General features: G+C 41.3%; 1 protein-coding gene across 5 annotated transcripts in view; it reads left to right on the top strand.

Moving 5' to 3' along the window:
* clockb (clock circadian regulator b) overlaps nt 1-16,164 on the top strand; it is a 28,264-nt gene extending 12,100 nt beyond the window's left edge. For 4 of the 5 annotated variants that reach the window (XM_061771417.1, XM_061771416.1, XM_061771418.1 and 1 more), the window contains 18 exons: nt 669-760; nt 886-975; nt 1,779-1,899; nt 2,575-2,688; nt 2,759-2,877; nt 2,998-3,080; nt 3,189-3,295; nt 3,409-3,556; nt 3,686-3,761; nt 4,916-5,054; nt 5,349-5,446; nt 5,572-5,742; nt 5,872-6,030; nt 8,467-8,652; nt 10,750-10,943; nt 11,037-11,166; nt 11,264-11,401; nt 12,333-16,164. In XM_061771417.1, the coding sequence (XP_061627401.1) occupies nt 669-760; nt 886-975; nt 1,779-1,899; nt 2,575-2,688; nt 2,759-2,877; nt 2,998-3,080; nt 3,189-3,295; nt 3,409-3,556; nt 3,686-3,761; nt 4,916-5,054; nt 5,349-5,446; nt 5,572-5,742; nt 5,872-6,030; nt 8,467-8,652; nt 10,750-10,943; nt 11,037-11,166; nt 11,264-11,401; nt 12,333-12,614 (2,447 nt within the window). In that variant the 3' untranslated portion in view covers nt 12,615-16,164. The remainder of the gene's footprint in view (nt 1-668; nt 761-885; nt 976-1,778; nt 1,900-2,574; nt 2,689-2,758; nt 2,878-2,997; nt 3,081-3,188; nt 3,296-3,408; nt 3,557-3,685; nt 3,762-4,915; nt 5,055-5,348; nt 5,447-5,571; nt 5,743-5,871; nt 6,031-8,466; nt 8,653-10,749; nt 10,944-11,036; nt 11,167-11,263; nt 11,402-12,332) is intronic. The other variant, XM_061771419.1, reaches the window with a different exon arrangement.
* The last annotated feature ends 2,512 nt before the right edge of the window (nt 16,165-18,676 follow it).

Genomic DNA, 18,676 nt, shown 5'->3' on the forward strand with positions numbered 1-18,676 from the left:
TGAAGCCTTTATTAACAGTACAGTCAATGTTTTACTGTCATTACTACTAAGATACATTACTAAGGTAAGGTGAAGCTACTCGACAGGCACTGTAGTTGTGTGTTTAACATGGCATCTTGTTAAAATTGTGTACTGTAATTGGTGTTTCGTTGATAGTATAGTTAAAGTTATATGTTTCTTTTCTGGTTCAGTGTTTATGATTAGACTTTTCCTCTCACAAAAATCACAAAAAGTAAAACATGCTGTACTGGGTCGGTTAATCCTTTCGATGCACACAAAGATTCGCTAGCCTCTCTTGTGTCCTGCATGGTAATGGTTGGAACTCCCAAATTTTGTTTGACTTTTGAAGCCAATTTTTGGCAAAAATGATCTCTTTCGGGTGTTTCATTTGGAGCTTCCACTGCACTCTTTCAAGAAATGTGGCATTCCTGCTTTGGTTCTTTTGACTTTACTGTCTTATCCTTTAATGTTTATTGTACACAGTGTTAGCTATCATTATGCCTTGTTTTCATTGTGAGCTTTGCACGAGTGCAATAAATAAATTTTCCAAAGATGTGTCTTGTGACAAAGATGTGTCTTGTGACACTGCAGGCTTGTTTTTTTTTTGGTTTTGTTGCTATGTTCCTACCTTTCCCCTCTCAAACAAATGTTTTTTTTCTCCTGATTAGAAATCGCTGCCCAGTCTGAGTCCAGTGAGATCAGACAGGACTGGAAGCCGCCATTTCTTAGCAATGAGGAGTTCACCCAGCTCATGTTGGAGGTCAGATATCTAACTTTAGTTTTATTACATATCCAGTTAACATGACATATCTTGCCTGCAACGTACTACCACAGCTGTAGGTTAATCTTGAAGACTGTTGTTTTGTCTTTACCTGACATTATCAGGCTCTGGATGGCTTCTTCATAGCAATAATGACTGACGGGAATATCCTCTATGTGTCAGAGAGTGTCACCTCATTACTGGAACACCTTCCTGTGAGTATCCCAGGTTATATTATACCCTCATTCACTGATAATCATTTTACCCATTTTACCCTTATGCATTATTGAACATTAGCAGCCTGTGTTAGCAACCAGTAACTAGAAGAAGAACCGTCTTTAATATTGTAAACACATGCGTCTACACGGAATTTCTCCTCTTCATTTATAACCCATCACAGTTGTGAACGCAAACACAAACTCTAAAGGCCTCTTTATACTCCTGCAGTCGCGCGGCCGACAACGCCCGCCTTGCATCACGTGACCGACGAATTGGCCCGCACGGCCCCTCTGCGTAGCTTGCCGCGCACCCGCCAAAAATAGTTGCTGCGCGTCGAACACCGCGGAGATCATCTGTCGTGATTTGTCCGTTTTAGTCACATGCTGTGATGACGTCCTCAGCGTGCCCCTCGGTTCTACATACCATCTACGCTGCCGGCTTCTTGATCGATTTTTCAGCATAATCAAACGTATCATCTGGTCAACTAGGCCCATTTGTTCGAGCAGACACTGTTCCACGGTTGTCATTGTTGCTGCTTTGTTCCTTGTTACTGAAAGGGAAGTAAAAACGCCTACCGGAAATGGCCAAAAAAATGCAGAGGAAACTCCACTCTGTGGTGTCCTAGCCAATACAAGCTGTAGCGACACCCCCGACTTGGAGGTGAACTGCAGTACATTTTCAAACAGTGTTGCCACAGTTCCTTTAAGTAGCATGGAAGATCAGCATTTGCATATCTGACTGCATAGCACAGAACATTTGACTGAGGATTTTAACTTTTTTTCCTTTCTTGGCTTGGCAGGCAGACCTGGTGGACCAGAACTTGTTAAACTTCCTGCCAGTTGGAGAACACTCAGAAGTGTACAAAGCCCTATCCACACACCCCAACGACCCAGAGAGCCTCACGTCAGATTATTTAAAGAGTCAGTAACACAGAATTAATTTATGTGTAATGTGTTTGTAGATAGTTTTCAGTTTTTTTTTTTTAGCATACAAGTTCATATTAGATATTGGGAATATAATATCCATATATCCATTTTCTGAGCCGCTTATCCTCACAAGGGTCGCGGGAGTGCTGGAACCTATCCCAGCTATCATCGGGCAGGAGGCGGGGCACACCCTGAACTGGTTGCCAGCCAATCGCAGGGCACATATAAACAAACAACCATTTGCACTCACATTCACACCTAAGGGCAATTTAGAGTCTTCAATTAACCTCGTGTGCATGTTTTTGGGATGTGGGAGGAAACCGGAGTGCCCGGAGAAAACCCACACAGGCACGGGTAGAACATGCAAACTCTACAGAGGCGGGGCCGGGGATTGAACCCCGGTCCTCATAACTGTCAGATGCTCTAACCAGTTGTCCACCATGCTGCTTGGGAATATAATATGAAATTTGTATTTTACCTGAAGAATATTAGTAATTTTCTGACAGTTGTAATGGACCCTGACTGTACGTCATATATGAAGAACTAAAGAAAATGGATGGATGGATGTTTTGTTGTCCCCTAAATATTAGTGTTAATCATATTGTTTTGAGAATTTAGTTGATTGATTTTTATTTTTTTATTTTTTTCATTTATTTTTTCCTCCTCCAGGTAAGAACTACATGGAATTCTGTTGTCATATGCTCCGAGGGTCCATTGACCCAAAAGAACCTCCTATCTATGAATATGTGACCTTCATCGGAAATTTTAAGTCGCTCAACAATGGTATGTAACTTGATTAGAAGATCAGTTTTCAGATGATTTGCTCACTGAGAGCTCGCTGTTGTTTTTGTAGTTCCTAACGTGACGAGGAACGGTCTGGCAGGAGTGTTACAGCGCTCTCTACAGCCAGCCTTTGACGACCAAGTGTGCTTTGTGGCTACTGTACGGCTCACTAAACCTCAGTTTATCAAGGTAGTCTCAGACACAGTCACCTTAAAACCTCTAAATCTGGTTTAAAAGCAAAAAAAAAGAAAAGAAAAAATCTCCAGCACATCTAAGAAGGCTAAAATATTACTTGTATTATGCTCATAGGAAATGTGCACAGTGGAAGAGCCCAATGAAGAATTCACATCTAGGCACAGTTTGGAATGGAAGTTCCTCTTTCTAGACCACAGGTAAACAACGTATACTGTATGTCTATAAGTCAGATATTCCGATGTATCACATTTAATTACAGCGCTACTAATGTATTGTTATTGATGCATTTCATTTCCTTCTTTCAGAGCTCCACCAATTATAGGCTACTTACCATTTGAGGTTCTGGGAACTTCAGGGTACGACTATTATCATGTGGACGACCTGGAGACGCTTGCTAAGTGCCATGAACACTGTGAGGGCTCACTTGTACATTCATTTTGACTGCATTGCTAAAAATCTTTCCATGTACAGTACGTCTTCTTACAGCTGTGTTGTGTTGTTGGACTCTTTCTTTCCCCTGCTTAGTGATGCAGTACGGTAAAGGGAAGTCTTGTTACTACCGTTTCCTGACTAAAGGTCAACAGTGGATATGGCTGCAGACGCACTACTACATCACCTATCACCAGTGGAATTCTCGGCCCGAGTTTATTGTCTGCACACACACAGTAGTCAGGTATTATACGCAAAAACTGCCCCTTACCTTTTTACTAAGATTCACTTTAATGAGGTCACTGTAACAACTAAAAATGTCTGCGTATTGACTCAGAAATCTCTTCCTTCCTCCCCCCCAAAAAATCTCTAGCTATGCAGAAGTGAGGGCAGAACAGAGAAGGGAGCTGGGCATTGAAGAGTCCAAACCAGAGGTCACTATTGATAAGGTGAAAGATGTTTTTTCATGCTGCCTCATTCAAGCACATACATTAAATTAAATAAAAGCAAGACATAAATAAGTGAGAAACCTTCATGTTTTCAAGCAATTTCAGCAGTTTAGAAGCAATATATTTCGACCAGTGCAAAAAATTATACATTATAAATACAAATCTGTAATTTTTTTTCACTTCTTTGTATTAATAAAGTGAGCTGTGATACACTGGCTTCTCATGTTTTGCGAGAAACATTTGGCTACATACTGTAATTTCTCATTTATGATATAAAAACAATCTGGAAAATTATTCTACCTATATATAATGCGCACCATTTATTTGCTGCTATCCATATGCTCAAACCATTATTATCTGTATTTTATTAGGTTTTTCCAAGATTTATTCTGCTCTGTGTGCATGCACTAATGTAATTGGTACCTTTTTTATTCATTATCTTCAAAGCATTGAGAAGAAGTTTCACAGTGTTGATAGCAAGGTCAATTGGCCTCCGTTCTGCTACAATTTGCAGCAGCTCCACAGTTTCTGGAAACTGTGACACTTTCCCACGTCCCGAAACTCTTTCATGTGCTTTTTCCCTGAGGATTTTGCCCTTTGATTTCCTTAACAATCTCACGTTTGATTGATTCCTATTGAACTGCTGCGCTGCTCGACAGTTTTCCACGTCTATAGCAATACTGATTACTTTCTGTTTAAAGGCGGCCGAGTAACTCGCCCTGTTGGTAGACAGGTAGACATTTCCTACCTTAGGTACCGTCTAGTGCAGTAGCAACAGATAACCATGGCAAAATGGTGGCTGACATGAGGACGTCAGGATCCTCCCGTGAGCAGCACCCAATTAGCGTAATATTATACAGTGTAAATGGAAATGAAAGTGTACACTTTTTTCACAACCTCTAAGTGCCAGTATACATTTATACAGTGTGAGAGATTTTTTATTTTTTTTTTCCATTTTCCTTATACCAATGTACAATGCCCACTATTGACTTCTGACGATTCTTTTGGGGGGGGGGGGAGAAAATGCGCATGATACACGAGAAATTGTTGTAACATAACAGGGTTAAATTAATGCAATGTACTCAGTAGATGAAACTGTATGTTTTGTGGTTTCAAATTGCATATTATTAACCCTTCTTTTGTCCCTGGCACAGGGCCAGGACTCTGGTTCAGAGCTGAACACATCCAGCCTCAAGGAGGCATTAGAAAGGTTTGACCGCAGCCGAACGCCCTCAACATCTTCACGAAGTTCCCGCAAGTCTTCATCGCATGTATCTGACAACACTTGCACTTGTAAGTGAAACACAATTTGCAATTTAGGCAAGCATTAACTTTTACAATGAAAGGGAATTGATGTCTATCCATGTCGTAATAAAACATGGCGATGTAGGAATTTATATATTACAGTATGATTTGATTGACGTGCAACTATGGCTTTCAATATTTTGGCATTTATTGTGCACAACCTTATCCAATATAACGGCAAGTGTAATCCATAGTCTGATGCAGATGTAACTAGTGAACTAGATGTCCTCATAGGGTTTTAGTTTTTTTACTTAATCAGTAATTCTCTTTGTGCACCAACAGCCTCCAAGCTACATATGGATACAGCCACGCCTCCGCGACAGTCTCTGGCCTCAACCATGGAGGTAACATCACAGCGTCGCTCATCCATTAGCAGCCAGGTGAGACCAAATGAACTGAGACATCACCATGTAGCAAACTGTAACGCAGCATAACTACCTTATTAAATATTTTTAATTACAACAGTGAGATAATTGCTTCAGTAATTGTTTGTCCAAATCTGCAGTCCATGAGCTCTCAGACGACTGGCCAGAGTGTGACCCCAAGTATGATCACTCAGCAACAGCAGCAACAGCAGCAACAGCAACAACAGCAACAACAACAACAACAACAACAACAACAGCAGCAGCAGCAGCAACAACATCAACAACCACAGCAACTGCAGTCAAATGTACAGGTAAGAAGTCACTTACCTGCCTTCTGTGCTCTTTTCCCTGTGTCGAAAATCATTGCTCCATCCTGCAAACATACTGTCATCATCAAAACCTTTGTTTTATGGACCTGTTTCTTTTCTCCTCCACTGCAGCCGATGATGGAATTCTCTGCGCAGGTGAATGCTATGCAGCATCTAAAGGAGCAGCTTGAGCAAAGGACCAGAATGATACAGGCCAACATTCAGCGGCAGCAGGATGAGCTAAGGAACATCCAGGAACAGCTACAGCGGGTCCAGGGGCAGGGTATCCAGGTAAAACCAATATACACTGTAACTTACACTTTTGTTTTTAAGGATTGTTTTAAAAAAATGATATATATGTGTGTAAATAAGGTCTATTCAGGGGTTCTAGAGAGGAGGGTCCATCTGGAAGTCAAGTCTCAGATTCAGGAGGAGCAGTGTGGTTTTCGACCTGGCTGTTTAACAGTGGACCAGCTATACACCCTCAGAAGTGCCCCCGAGGGTGCATTGGGAGTCCGCCCCAACCAGTCTACATGTGTTTTGTGGACTTTGATCGTGTCCCTTGGGGAGTCCTGTTGAGGGTGCTCCGGGTGTATGGGGTACCGGACCCCTAATAAGGGCAGTTCGGTAACTGTATGACCGGTGTCAGAGTTTGGTCCGCATTGCTGGCAGTAAGTTGAATACGTTTCCAGTGAGAGTTGGACTCCGCCGAGGCTCCCCTTTGTCACCGATTGTGTCCTTTACCGTTATGGAAAGAATTTCTAGGCGCTGCCAAGGTGCTGAGAGGGTCCAGTTTGGTGGCCTCAGCATTGCGTCTCTATTTTTTGTAGATGATGTGGTTGTGTTGGCCATCAAGCCATGACCTTAAACTCTCGCTGGAGCGATTCGCAGCAGAGTGTGAAGCGGCTGGGATGAAAATCACCCCCTCCAAATCTGAGACCATGGTCCTCAGTCGGAAAAGGGTGGAGTGCTCTCCGAGGCGAGAAAGAGATCCTGCCCCAATGGGAGGAGTTCAAGTATCTTGGGCTCTTGTTCACGAGTGAGGGAAGAACGGAGCAGGAGATTGACAAGCAGATGGGTGCAGCGTCTGCAGTGATGCAGACTCTGTATCGGTCTGTCGTGGTGAAGAAGGAGCTGAAACAAAAGACAAAGCTCTCAATTTTCCAGTCAATCTCCGTTCCTACCCTCACCTATGGTCACGAGCTGTGGGTCGTGACCGAAAGAACAATATCCCGGAAAAATGTGGCCGAAATAAGTTTCCTCCACAGGGTGCCTGGGCTCTCCCTTAGAGAACAGGTGAGAAGCTCTGTCATACGGGAGGGGCTCAGAGTTAAGACGTTGCTCCTCACATCGAGAGGAGCCAAATGAAGTGGCTCGGGGATCTGGTTTGGATGCCCCCCGAACGCCTCCCTGGTGAGGTGTTCCGGGCACGTTCCACCGGGAGGAGGCCCCGGGGATGACTCAGGACACGCTGGAGAGACTGTCTCCTGGCTGGCCTGGGAACGCCTCGGGATCCCCCGAAAGAGCTGGACGAAGTGACTGGGGAAGTCTTGGCTTCCCTCCTTCAGCTGCTCCCCCGTGACCCGACCTTAGATAAGCGGCAGTAAATGGATGGATTGATGAAATATGATCCCCTGCTATATTGCTTTTTATTGTTCATGTCTGCTGTAACATAGATTTGTAATAATTTGATCAATCAATCGATCATTTTTTATGGGTTTTTACAGTATACATACTGTAGCGCCCTTGCATGTGGGAAATGAGAGGAACAGTAGCCCACGTTTTATCACATAGTGTAAACACAGTTTAAAAAGTGTGTTTTAATGAGTTTAAGTGTATTTTCTAAATGTTTAAATCCATTTAAAGTGCGCAAAAGGGGTAAAACTACCTCCAAGTAAAAAATACGGTAATTCAAATTTTCACAAGTGGTGGTTCAAATTAGAATGTGACTCCTGAGTTAGAAATGACCCTCCAAATAGAAGACTACTCACTCTGTTGGAGGATTATAACCTGAAGGGTGCAGTAACTGACTTCACATACTCTCCAACTCATGTGTTTAGTATACACAGCCACAGCCAGACAATAGCCATGTATAATATAGGCCTTTGACGTTACTGCCGGAACTAGCGTTAACTGTAGACAGCTGGACGGCTGCCAGTAAGTAGTTAACATTAACTGGCAATAGTGGTGGCAGCTAAAATTATACAGCCACAACCTGAATGTCTTCTTCACCTCAACTGCTCCCCTGACATATTTTCACATGCTTGAGAGTAGCTTCATCACTGAGAGGATTAGGTGATAAAACTGGCTTGTCTTCGACTGGCACCAGCCCATTTAGATAGACGGCGCACAACATTTTCACTTTGCTACATGGAATGATTAAAATTCAGTGGTTGTGCAGTATGCATTATAATAATATTTGTATTGCATGAAAGTCAGATATACACAAACTGAAATGTAACCAGGAGAAATGTCTGCCCAACGTTGCTTTCCAAATTTGGGAAATTACTTACTCGTACAAAGCCAGAAAGCATTTGTGCAGTTGTAAATGTATTTTTCTGATACTAGAAGCAGGATCATCCATTATGTATTAGTTCTCTTGGAAACCATCATCACAGACAACAGTTGAGCCTTCTCACTAAATCTTTCTTTTTTTTTTTTTTTTTTTTTTTTTTTTTTTTAAACCGTTAATGTGCTCACACAAAATAAATAATTTCCTCAATGCAGATGTTGTTGCAGCAGCAGCAGGGTAGCGCGATGAATGTGCAGCTCCCCCACGTGGCGCCGGTCCAGCAGGCGACCGCTCTGAGCAATCCGGTCCCGCAAACGGCGATCAACCCCGTGCATTCCGGAACGCAGCAGCTCACCATCCAGCAGCAAGCTCCTCCGACTCAGCAGAGTCTTCAGCAGCAGGTGGGACGCAAGCATGTGTACACAGTGGAAGCTCCATAGCTGAACACAATCTGTACCGTGACGCTTGTTGACTTTCAATTTGTTCAAAATTCAAACAATGTTTCGTGTTGGAACTCGTATAAATGGAATTAATGAGTTCCAGGCTCAAAGTGTCACCATCATGAAACCTCAATTAACTGTTTAGGCAATTCCGTAACACTTGAACATTCATACGAGAGTAAAGAGAAGTTAACCACTGTTTAAAAAGCTAAATGACAGCGAGCCAAGCTGCTCACCCCTCACGTTAGCAGTGCAATACTGTCACCAAGTATTGCTGCAATTAATCAGTGTGTGGTGTACAAGAAGTGTATTTACATTGTATAAGTAATTTGTATATGTAACGATATTTAATTATTTGTATTGCTCATATTATGAGCAGCTGGACTTTAGAAGTTTCATTTCTGGTTCCATGATTATCCTCAAAAGTTTCTTCTTTGCCATCACCTTCTGTGGTGGCATCACAAAAAAGCCAAAGAAAATGCAAAATACGCTTATGCAGTTAATACACATCTCCAAGTTTTGTTGGACTGAAGAGGCATATTTTTCTTGAAAATTTTTATTGCAATTACTATAAATTGCTACACTTTTGGGGCTTTGAGTTTGAACATTGTATTTTTTTCTTGGTCTGTACTCTAACATTTTGCATTCCATATAAAATCAGCCAGTGCTGCTACTAAAATAGTTATCATGATGTGGAATGAGTTTAGAAAAGCAAAATGACTATCAATGAGGGATGTCGCGATCACATTTTTAAAAAAAAATATTTTTATTTTTTTTTTGCACCCGAGTTGAGTCACTTGATTATGAGTGTTGGCCGATTCCGAGTCCAATCGGTAAAGTGTCTTTAAAGTGTCTGTATATACAGTATATTGGAGCGGTGCATATGATTTCTCAATGAAATGTAAAATGACGCATCCATGCAGCTCCGTAGTTGGTGGGCATGTGAATGACTCCGCTCCTCTACAAACAACACTAGTGCCTCGTCAAATGAAACAAGTGTGCGTGTCACAAAATAATTCTCAGTCATTAGAATTATTTTTAGGGGGATGTCGTTTAAAGGCATCACATTTGCTAACCTGTGGCTCTTTGAACTCTTGTACGATGCCGTTAAACCCGGCAAGCTGTTTTGCCAAACAGTTCCCTCTTTTGGTCTGTGTGGCTTTTAGACTTGTCGTTTGTCGTATCTTTCGGCTTGCCCTGACTGTCGGCCATGTAAGCTAAAGCTTGTGGACAATCTTTCTCTCTTCCAACTGAAGCACTCGTGTCACGGGGCCCAAATGCAATGTATTGTGCCTCCGCCTTTGCTTTCAGTAGCTCTTCCGGCTTCTGTAAAAAAAGAAAGTGTTTTTGGAATCCCGGTATTCATGTGGATCTGGATTTTGGTGCCTCTTGTCTCCCTTCTCTTCACCACACGGACTCAAAGCATTACAGTGCGTGAGCGTAGGGAGTGGGATAATAAAGTAACACTATAGTCTAGAGCAACGTACTTGTTCGGCTGTTGCTGTTTGCACCTACAAATACATATTTTGCAGTGTGAAGTCGGCTCTGTTTAAACAAAAGCCGATCTTTTGCAGCCCAAACCGGTACACTGAAAAACACGACAAGGGCTCCGATTTCCAATCAAATGGTTGGATCGGGACATCTCTATAATAAATGTTTCTGAAACACTATATCTCTTTGTTTCTGTATATTTTTATTTTTGTTTGTGTTTGGAGTGTAATTTGTGCATAGCGCATGCAGTATGTGTTTGGGCTGCAAAAAAAATTATACAGAGCATATGTTTGTGATTTTTTTTTCCCAAAATAGAACTAGATAGATTTTATTTCAGATTTAAATTCAATGCACTATCCGGGCCTGCATAAAACCACACAAATTATGCAGCTGTAAGTCATTTTCTCATTCTGTGGCTTTGAGCTGTCGCATTTAATTTGTTGACTGTGTCTCTGACCGTCTGCATATTGCAATGGTGGAGGACAAATAAGACATTCCGAAATGGAGAAACTAGTTCCAACAAAGATGTGAATTGTTGTTTTCCCCCTCGGCTTTTGCCCTCTTCAGACCCAACGGCAGTCTCAGCAGCCGCCCCAAGCTCAGCCCCAGACCCCGAACTCCGTGCCAACCCAACTGTACAACACCATGATGATCTCCCAGCCGGCGCAACACAACGTGCTCCAGATCAGCACCAGTATGCCGCAGAACAACACGCAGCAAGGCACCACTGTGGCCACTTTCACGCAGGACCGTCAGATCCGGTGCGTTTTTCAATTCAATCAAGATGTTACATTAGATTTGTGCCTGATCACGGAAGTGTCCTTATTTTGTTTTCTACATTGTCCTCCTACCAGTTTTCCAGCAGGACAGCAGCTGGTGACCAAACTTGTAACAGCTCCAATGGCATGTGGTGCTGTCATGGTGCCGACCTCCATGTTCATGGGCCAGGTGGTCACTGCATACAACCCCTTTGGTGGGCAACAGGTAAGGACAAAGTTGCCATGTGAATCCTATTTTCAGACAAGCTATTGGTTTGAATATCTTCCTGTGTTGTCCTGTTACAACTCCTGCACATTTTCAGCAGGGAGGACAAACGCAGACACTGACCCTCCAACCAGCGCAACCTCCCCAGGGTCAGCCTGACGGCTCCAACCAGACCACTGTGGTGGCGCAAAGTGGCCAGCAGGGGCAGCAACAGCAACAGCAGCAATTCCTACAGGTACCATGAGATGGCAGCAAATGTCCATGATTTAAATGGGATCGGCATACTTAATTTTTTTAGCGTTTTAATTGCACTGTGTTTTAGAATCTGCTATTTTAGTTATTTATTTTATAAATGTATGTTATCTCTTACTGCTTTTCATTCTGTACTTAAACTGGAAAGGTGCGTTTTTCCATGAAAAACTGTACAAGCAGGTGTATCTCAAATTAGAATATTGGGGGAAAAACTTTGTCAGTAGTTCAATTTAAAAAGTGAAACTCATTGATTATATAGATCCACCAGAGTGGAATTTTGAATGATATAATCAAATATTTTTTAACAGTGTTACCTTGATTTACAAGTGCCCCAAATTATGAGTTTTTGGAGTTACGAGTTGTTGATTGCTCATTTAAAAAAATGTTAAAAATAAAAATAATAATAATTTAGTTTTATTTTTTTTGTGAGACAAATTTTGGGTGAAGTGAAAAATATTCAGGAGGAGTCTCAGTTCACAAAAATCAGTTAACGAACAACATTTTCAAACAAATATTGCTTAGTCACAATAATCGCGGCTGGAATAAACCTCATTGTCTGGCGACCAGTTCAGGGTGTACCCCGCCTCCCGCCCGAAGTCAGCTGAGATGGGTGCTGACACACCCGTGACCCTAGTAAGGATAAGTGGTTCAGAAAATGGATGGATGGAAACAAGCAGAATTATTTTTAAATAGAATTTGTTTAGGAATTGGCCTTCAGTATGTGTTTAATGAATCTAAATACTGTTCTTTGAGTTTCATGTTTAAATTGACCTGAAATAAATTAACTTTCCTATTATATTCAAATGTATTGCGATGCTTCAACTTGTATTTGTTAACCCACTAACAACTAACTTCAAAGTGGAAATGTACCGCATCACGTTGTAGCAATGTTCGAACCCATTTTTTTCTGTTAGGGCACTCGTCTTCTCCATAGTAACCAATCCACCCAGCTGATTCTGCAGGCAGCTTTCCCACTTCAGCAGCAGGGTACCTTCACCCAGACAACTCATCAACAACAACAACAACAGCAGCAACAACAACAGCAACAGTCACAGCAAAGGCAACAACAGCAACAGCAGCAGCAACAACAATCCCACCACCAGAGGCATCAGCAGCAGCTCAAACCTCAGCCACAGAAACAGCAGAAAGCGCCGTCGTCGCACAGGACTGACAGTGTCAGCAGCCAACCGCAGTAAGGTCCCAAGGGCAACGCAGCACTTAGTTGGAAAAGAAAATAAGGAAAGGCCAAGGGCCTGCTGCATACATTTGTTTTAGCTGCGTGGCAGGCTGGCAAACCTTTCCGGCTGACAGGTGTGATCACGGGAATGAGGAAATCTGCGTCTCCGCGAGGATCTCGCGAAAGAGCATCGCCAGGAACAGCCGGACAAATGAACCCTGGCAAGCTTCCTGTTGTCTCTTGGAAGCGGGCTCGTGTGTCTGGGGAATATGACAAAGACACCTCATCGTCACGGTAACGGAAGACTGTTGGAGGTGTGTCAAAGTGGACTAACCTTGTACAAATTTCCTGTATGATATTAAGAAAAAAGTGTAAATATCCAATATAGCTTAACAGGAAACAGAAATGTAGTATTTTATATGATTGCATGGAAAGAATTAACTGTGTAAGCTTTTATTAGTCGCATTTGAAAATTTTTACTTTGTTCAGTGTTTCCTGGCGTGATGACGAAACCCCTTCTGATAAACCTTCCTCCCTCTCACTTTCTCACAAGTCCACAATTATCTTAGAATAGTCTATTTGGGGGATAAAAGATAAAGTGAGGTTTTTTTATTTTATTTTTAAATTTTTGTGCAACTCAAGTGTTTTTAAGCACTGTAACATTAGTCCTTTGACACTGCCTGTTAAAACCACTTTACCCCAGGTGGCTTTCCTCTATAAAGGGCACAGGCACGGAATGGTGGGGAGGACAAAGTCCACCCCACCCTCGGAAGTAATATCAGAGCCGTAACAGAGGCGGGATGCCAGCTGTGTGTAATGGAATTCTGCAATGCCAGGGACAATGCCATGTTGTGTTGAAAGCGCATACAGGCAAATGCTGGCCTTCTGTTACGGCTCTGATCTGGAAATCTTCCAGGATTTCTGTGTAAAAGAGGTTACTGACACAAAAATGTCATTTTTTTTAACTCTTTGACACAAAAAAAATATATATTGAATACAGTCTAACTGAATTATTTGCGGGATGATCACTGCACGTATAGAGGCTCAAGATTCCAAGTGCCAATTACATAATCCAGTTTGTTTTAATTCCCAACAGCAAAGGCATACATACAAAAATTTATATTTTCCAACAAGCTAACCCCTAATAATGCTTATGCGTGTGTGTACATATGTAGAAGGGATTATTTTTGAACAGTCAGAGAGCCCTATACGTAACGAACAGTATATCCTCATGAAACTTTAGCACTTGATGTGGTGGTGTACAGTAAATCACTGACCGAGACCTAGTCGCTTGTCAACTTTGGCGTCACTCGTGTGAGAATTCTATCTTGTGTGTGTGAAACCAAACTCGTTGTGTGTGTGCGTGTGTGTGTGTGTGTGTGTGTGTGTGTGTGTGTGTGTGTGTGTGTGTGTGTGTTTTACAGTAATTGACTTAGTAAGGGTTTGAAGTTACCGGGTGGTACTTGTACTCTCAGGAATGTGGAAAGTTTTTGCTTCTGCCTCAGTCTGGAACCAGACCCGGAAGGGTCAAACTGTGCTGCTGTAAAGACCAGAGGCTACAATTAAAAAGTCACAAGGAGTTTGGTGACTGATGATGACGATGATATGACCCACATTCTTTAACAGACAAAATGGCAAAGAGATCCTTATTTGGGACCTGTAAAACTCAGCATAGGATGTTTGTCTTCTGGCCTTTTGCTTCATCACAGCTTAACCCTTCTCTTCCTCGTTGGGCCTCAGAAAATGATCATGCAGTTCACTACAATTGTTCCTCAGTTCTCAAGCAGCAGTAAAAAGCAGGACCAGGTCCATGTGGACCTTCTCACTTCACTTGTAAGCCATATCAAACGCAAAAGCCTCGGTTTGGAGGAAGTGTTAACATTTGGCGTAGAGCGAGTTTTTTTTTTATTTTTATTTTTTTTTAAAGAATGTGTTTCAGTGGAACCTTCAAAGTCAAACTCGACTTCCAAGTTGTCCTAATTTCAAAACTTTTTTCCACAAAACAAAAAATGAAAGGCAAATGTTTTGCTCAAACTGTCGCCTTCATAAAATCTTAGCTGTACCTAGAAGTATTTTTTTAGACTAAAATTCTCACATTCCTAGTGTAACCACTGTAATACAATACTAAAGTAATGTTTTATTTCCGTCTTCCAGCATACATGGATCAAGAACAGGAAGCAGTTTTTTGGCACGCTTCTCTTCATTGTCATGCTAACATTTATGCAGTTGATTTAAAGAAATTCCAGTTCTATGTTATCATAACACTTCTGCTCATTGTCATCACTTGGTAGTGTTATAGCATCCAAAGGGGAAAAGAAAAAAAAGTGACATTTAGGTATATTTTTCTAAGAAAGGTTTGACTTTGAAGGTTCCACTGTGCGTCCTTTGTGTGTGTGTGTGTGTGTGTGTGTGTGTAGGTGTTTGTGTGTGTGATGAATATAGCGTCTCCTGTTCCTGAGTTGTTCTTGTATTTCTCAGGGGGATCAGTGTTGGTTGCCCCTGGCGATAGCCAATCAGTTCTTGCGTTGCAGTATAAAGAAAATTGTAATATTCAAGAAACTTTCCTCGCCGGTTGGGCTCAGTGTTCTGAAAGCCCGTGTGCGGGACTGCTCAACTTGAATAAGTGTGCATGCGTGTTTGTGTGTGTGAGAGCGAGGATGCGAATGATTGTGCAAGCATGCTTAATGTGTCACTGTCAAACCATATTATTTTCATATGGAAATAGATGTGCGAGTGAAAAAAAAGAACGGATGTTTGTAGGCAATGCAGCACATGAGGCCCCCCAACCTCCCTCACCCGCCCGCAACCTTGAAGAGTTGTAAAATGACTGACAGCCCAACACTTATCACAGTATCACATTGAACTGATCTCAGAACAGATCCTAACTGCAACTTTGACCACCCACCTCATAGCAGACATATTGTAGATCGTCTTTTGTGTGTGAGGCATCACTCTGAAGCGTGATGCCGATCTCTTCCTTTTTTGAGTGTGTGCCACTGATAAGCCAGCCCAAAGAATGTACAGTCGGCCTATAGATGTTTTTCTTATTTTTTAAAAGAGACTAATGGATGTTGTTGATTATGTGAAAGAAGGTAAACGTGCAGAAACAAAGAGATGTTTTTTGCAAAAAAAATCTAGATGATAATTATAATGGTCAGGTTTAACATTATAAAAGAAGCTCTGAATATTAATCTTTTTTTTTTTTTTTTTTTTTTTAACTCCCCAATCAAATTGAGGTGTATGATATTTGAAATGACAGACGACAGCGGGCGCCCCCTCCTCACAGATGACCTACCCACAACACAAATTGGTTTAAAAAAAAAAAAACTGTAATACTGTACACAAAAGACAACCGTATTCAGTGTAAAACGGTGCTATGCTTTCTTGTACTGTATGTACCCTGTATGTATATCCCTGTGCTCCTTTTATCTACCCCGAAGTCAAATGTTATAATAATCAATATTTTGAAGCAAAAATGCTATTGTTATTATAACCCCCCATCCACCCACCCTCTACCCCCGCCTATCTCTCCTCTTGGTCAATTTGAAAATAAACAGCTGCGAATATGATATGTGACAATGTCAATGACGCTTTTTCTTTTCTTTTTAATCAAAACAGATTGATCAACATATTCTGGTCACATTTTAAAACCAAATATGCTAAATATATATATATATATATATGTGTATATATATATATATATATATATGTGTATATATATATATATATATATGTCTATATATATATATATATATATATATATATATATATACAGTATCACGTTTTAAGCTGTCGATAGTCATTTGTGCTGAGATGTCAAAGAAAATGGACACGTTGTTGCCTCTACCATCACTGGTACTTTCTTTATTATAACAAGTCAACAAACTGTATCAAAACTGTAGGGACCTCCAAACCAGACCGTGTGCCCTCATGACAACCAGACATAGCCAGTCAAAATCTAAAGGCACATCTCTATTATATTTACAATGAATAAACACGTGACAAGTCAAATGAAGAGCACACACACACACACACCAATCAATCCTGAACACTAAACTAAGATTAAGCCTACCACACAAATACATATTCTTACATCCCACTTGGCCAGCTAAAGGTCAAATATACAATGCACATGTAAGAATTTGTAACAGCTTCTTCTCTCTTTTTTTTCCTGTTTTGGGGGGCTTCTTTACAAGGAGTTTGCGCTTGATGCCGCTTTGACACTCAGTGAAGACGTCACATAGTGGCTAGGACTTTTATAAGGCCAATTGGATGATTGTGTTCCAATGGACTGATGATTTGTAAGGGAAACCTTGCATATTAACCACAAAGGTACATCAAGCAGAGCGTTGAGTTACAGCTATTTTAAGGATTTTAGCAACAGTCAGCGTTTCTTGTTTTGGATGTGGAGCTAGTATAGCTGCTGTGGTGGGGGACACTTGCAGTATGTGTCTAGTTTTCATGCTAAGGTAGCTAATGAGCCACGTTGGGGATTAAAGAACAAAAAGAACCCGTGAGCTTTCTCTGTTTCCAATCTTGGTGCTAAACTGAGGGGTCTAAGGTTACATTGTGGAATAAATTCAAATAAGTGCGCTTTGCTGTGTTTTTTATCTTGTTGCTCAGATATTGTAGATTGCAACAGAATCAGTGAGCCTTTTTAATTGCGGTTTGGTGCCAAGCTACGGTAGCAAACAAGCCACTTTGGTGATAAAACTTAAATAAATGGGCATCTTTCTGTATTTCTAGTCTTGGTCCTAAACTAAAGTCACTAACGAGCTGCTTTGGTGATTAAACAAACAAGATGAATTGGAGAGCTTTCTGTATTTCCAGTTTTGGCGCTAAACTAAGTTAGCTACCAGGCGACTTTTTGGATTAAACCAAGATGAGACCTATCGGTTTCAAGTTTGCTAAATTAAGGTAGCTACCAAGCTAATTCTTGGATTAAACCAAGATGATTTGAGAGCTTTCTGTGTTTCAAGCAGGCCCTCTGGATTTTATAATAAGTTAGCGAGGGGGGCTGTCTTTAGTGATTAAAACCGAGAGAATCTTTCTGTGTTTCTGGTCCTGATGTTAAATTAAAATGCTGGAAGATGGCTATGAGGCTGCTGGCTCATGCCTATTCAAAGATAGCCTAGTCTGACAGAAATAAAGCTGTAGTCAGCAAAAACTGTTCCCAAATGGAACCTTAAAATATGATCACAGGATGGATGCCTCCCTGACCGCCACACTGATGCTCGTGTTGTACACGATGGGCAGTTAGTGCTGCAGTTGGCTTTTTGTTGACGTGCACCTGAAATCGTACTGCACAGATCAATAGACAGGACATTACTGAGAGCAGTGCAGGTTGTATCTAGTGTGTGTTTGTTTCTTAAAGCACACTACACTACATTTACAAACCTCAATTACGATGAAGTTGTGACATTGTGTAAAAGGCAAGTAAAAACAGAATACAATCATTTTCAACCTACATTCAATTGAATACACTAAAAAGACAGCTCATTTGAGATGGACTGACGTCAACTGGAAAAGTGTGCAGTGGTCTGATGAGTGCACATTTTAAATTGCTTTTGGAAATCATGGCCGTTGTGTCCAAGTCAAAGAAGAATAGGTCCATCTGGATTGTTATCAGCGCAAAGTTCAAGAGCCAGCTTCTGTGGTGGTATGTGGGTGTGTTAGTGCCCACGGCATGGGTAACTTGCACATCTGCGAAGGCGCTATTCATGTAAAAAGGTACGTACAGGTTTTGGAGCCACATATGCTGCCATCCAAGCAAAGTCTTTTTAGTTTTCATTATGAAGCACAAAATACAACAACGGACACCCCAACCGAAGTTGTACTTGTACATCATCATCATCATCATCATCAATGGGAAAGAATTCCACTGACAACGGCTCAACAATTAGCCTCCTCAGTTCCCAAAGGCTTATTGAGTGTTGTTGAAAGGAAAGATGATGTAACACAGTGATAAACATACCCCTGTCCCATATTTTAGGGAATGTGCTGCAGGCACATATATTAATGAATGTTTGTAAAAAAAAAAAAAAAAAAAGTTTTATTTCTTTGAACCTTAAATATCTTGTC

Source organism: Phyllopteryx taeniolatus, chromosome 4 (genome assembly GCF_024500385.1).
Source record: "Phyllopteryx taeniolatus isolate TA_2022b chromosome 4, UOR_Ptae_1.2, whole genome shotgun sequence".
NCBI classification, from domain to species: Eukaryota; Metazoa; Chordata; class Actinopteri; order Syngnathiformes; family Syngnathidae; genus Phyllopteryx; species Phyllopteryx taeniolatus.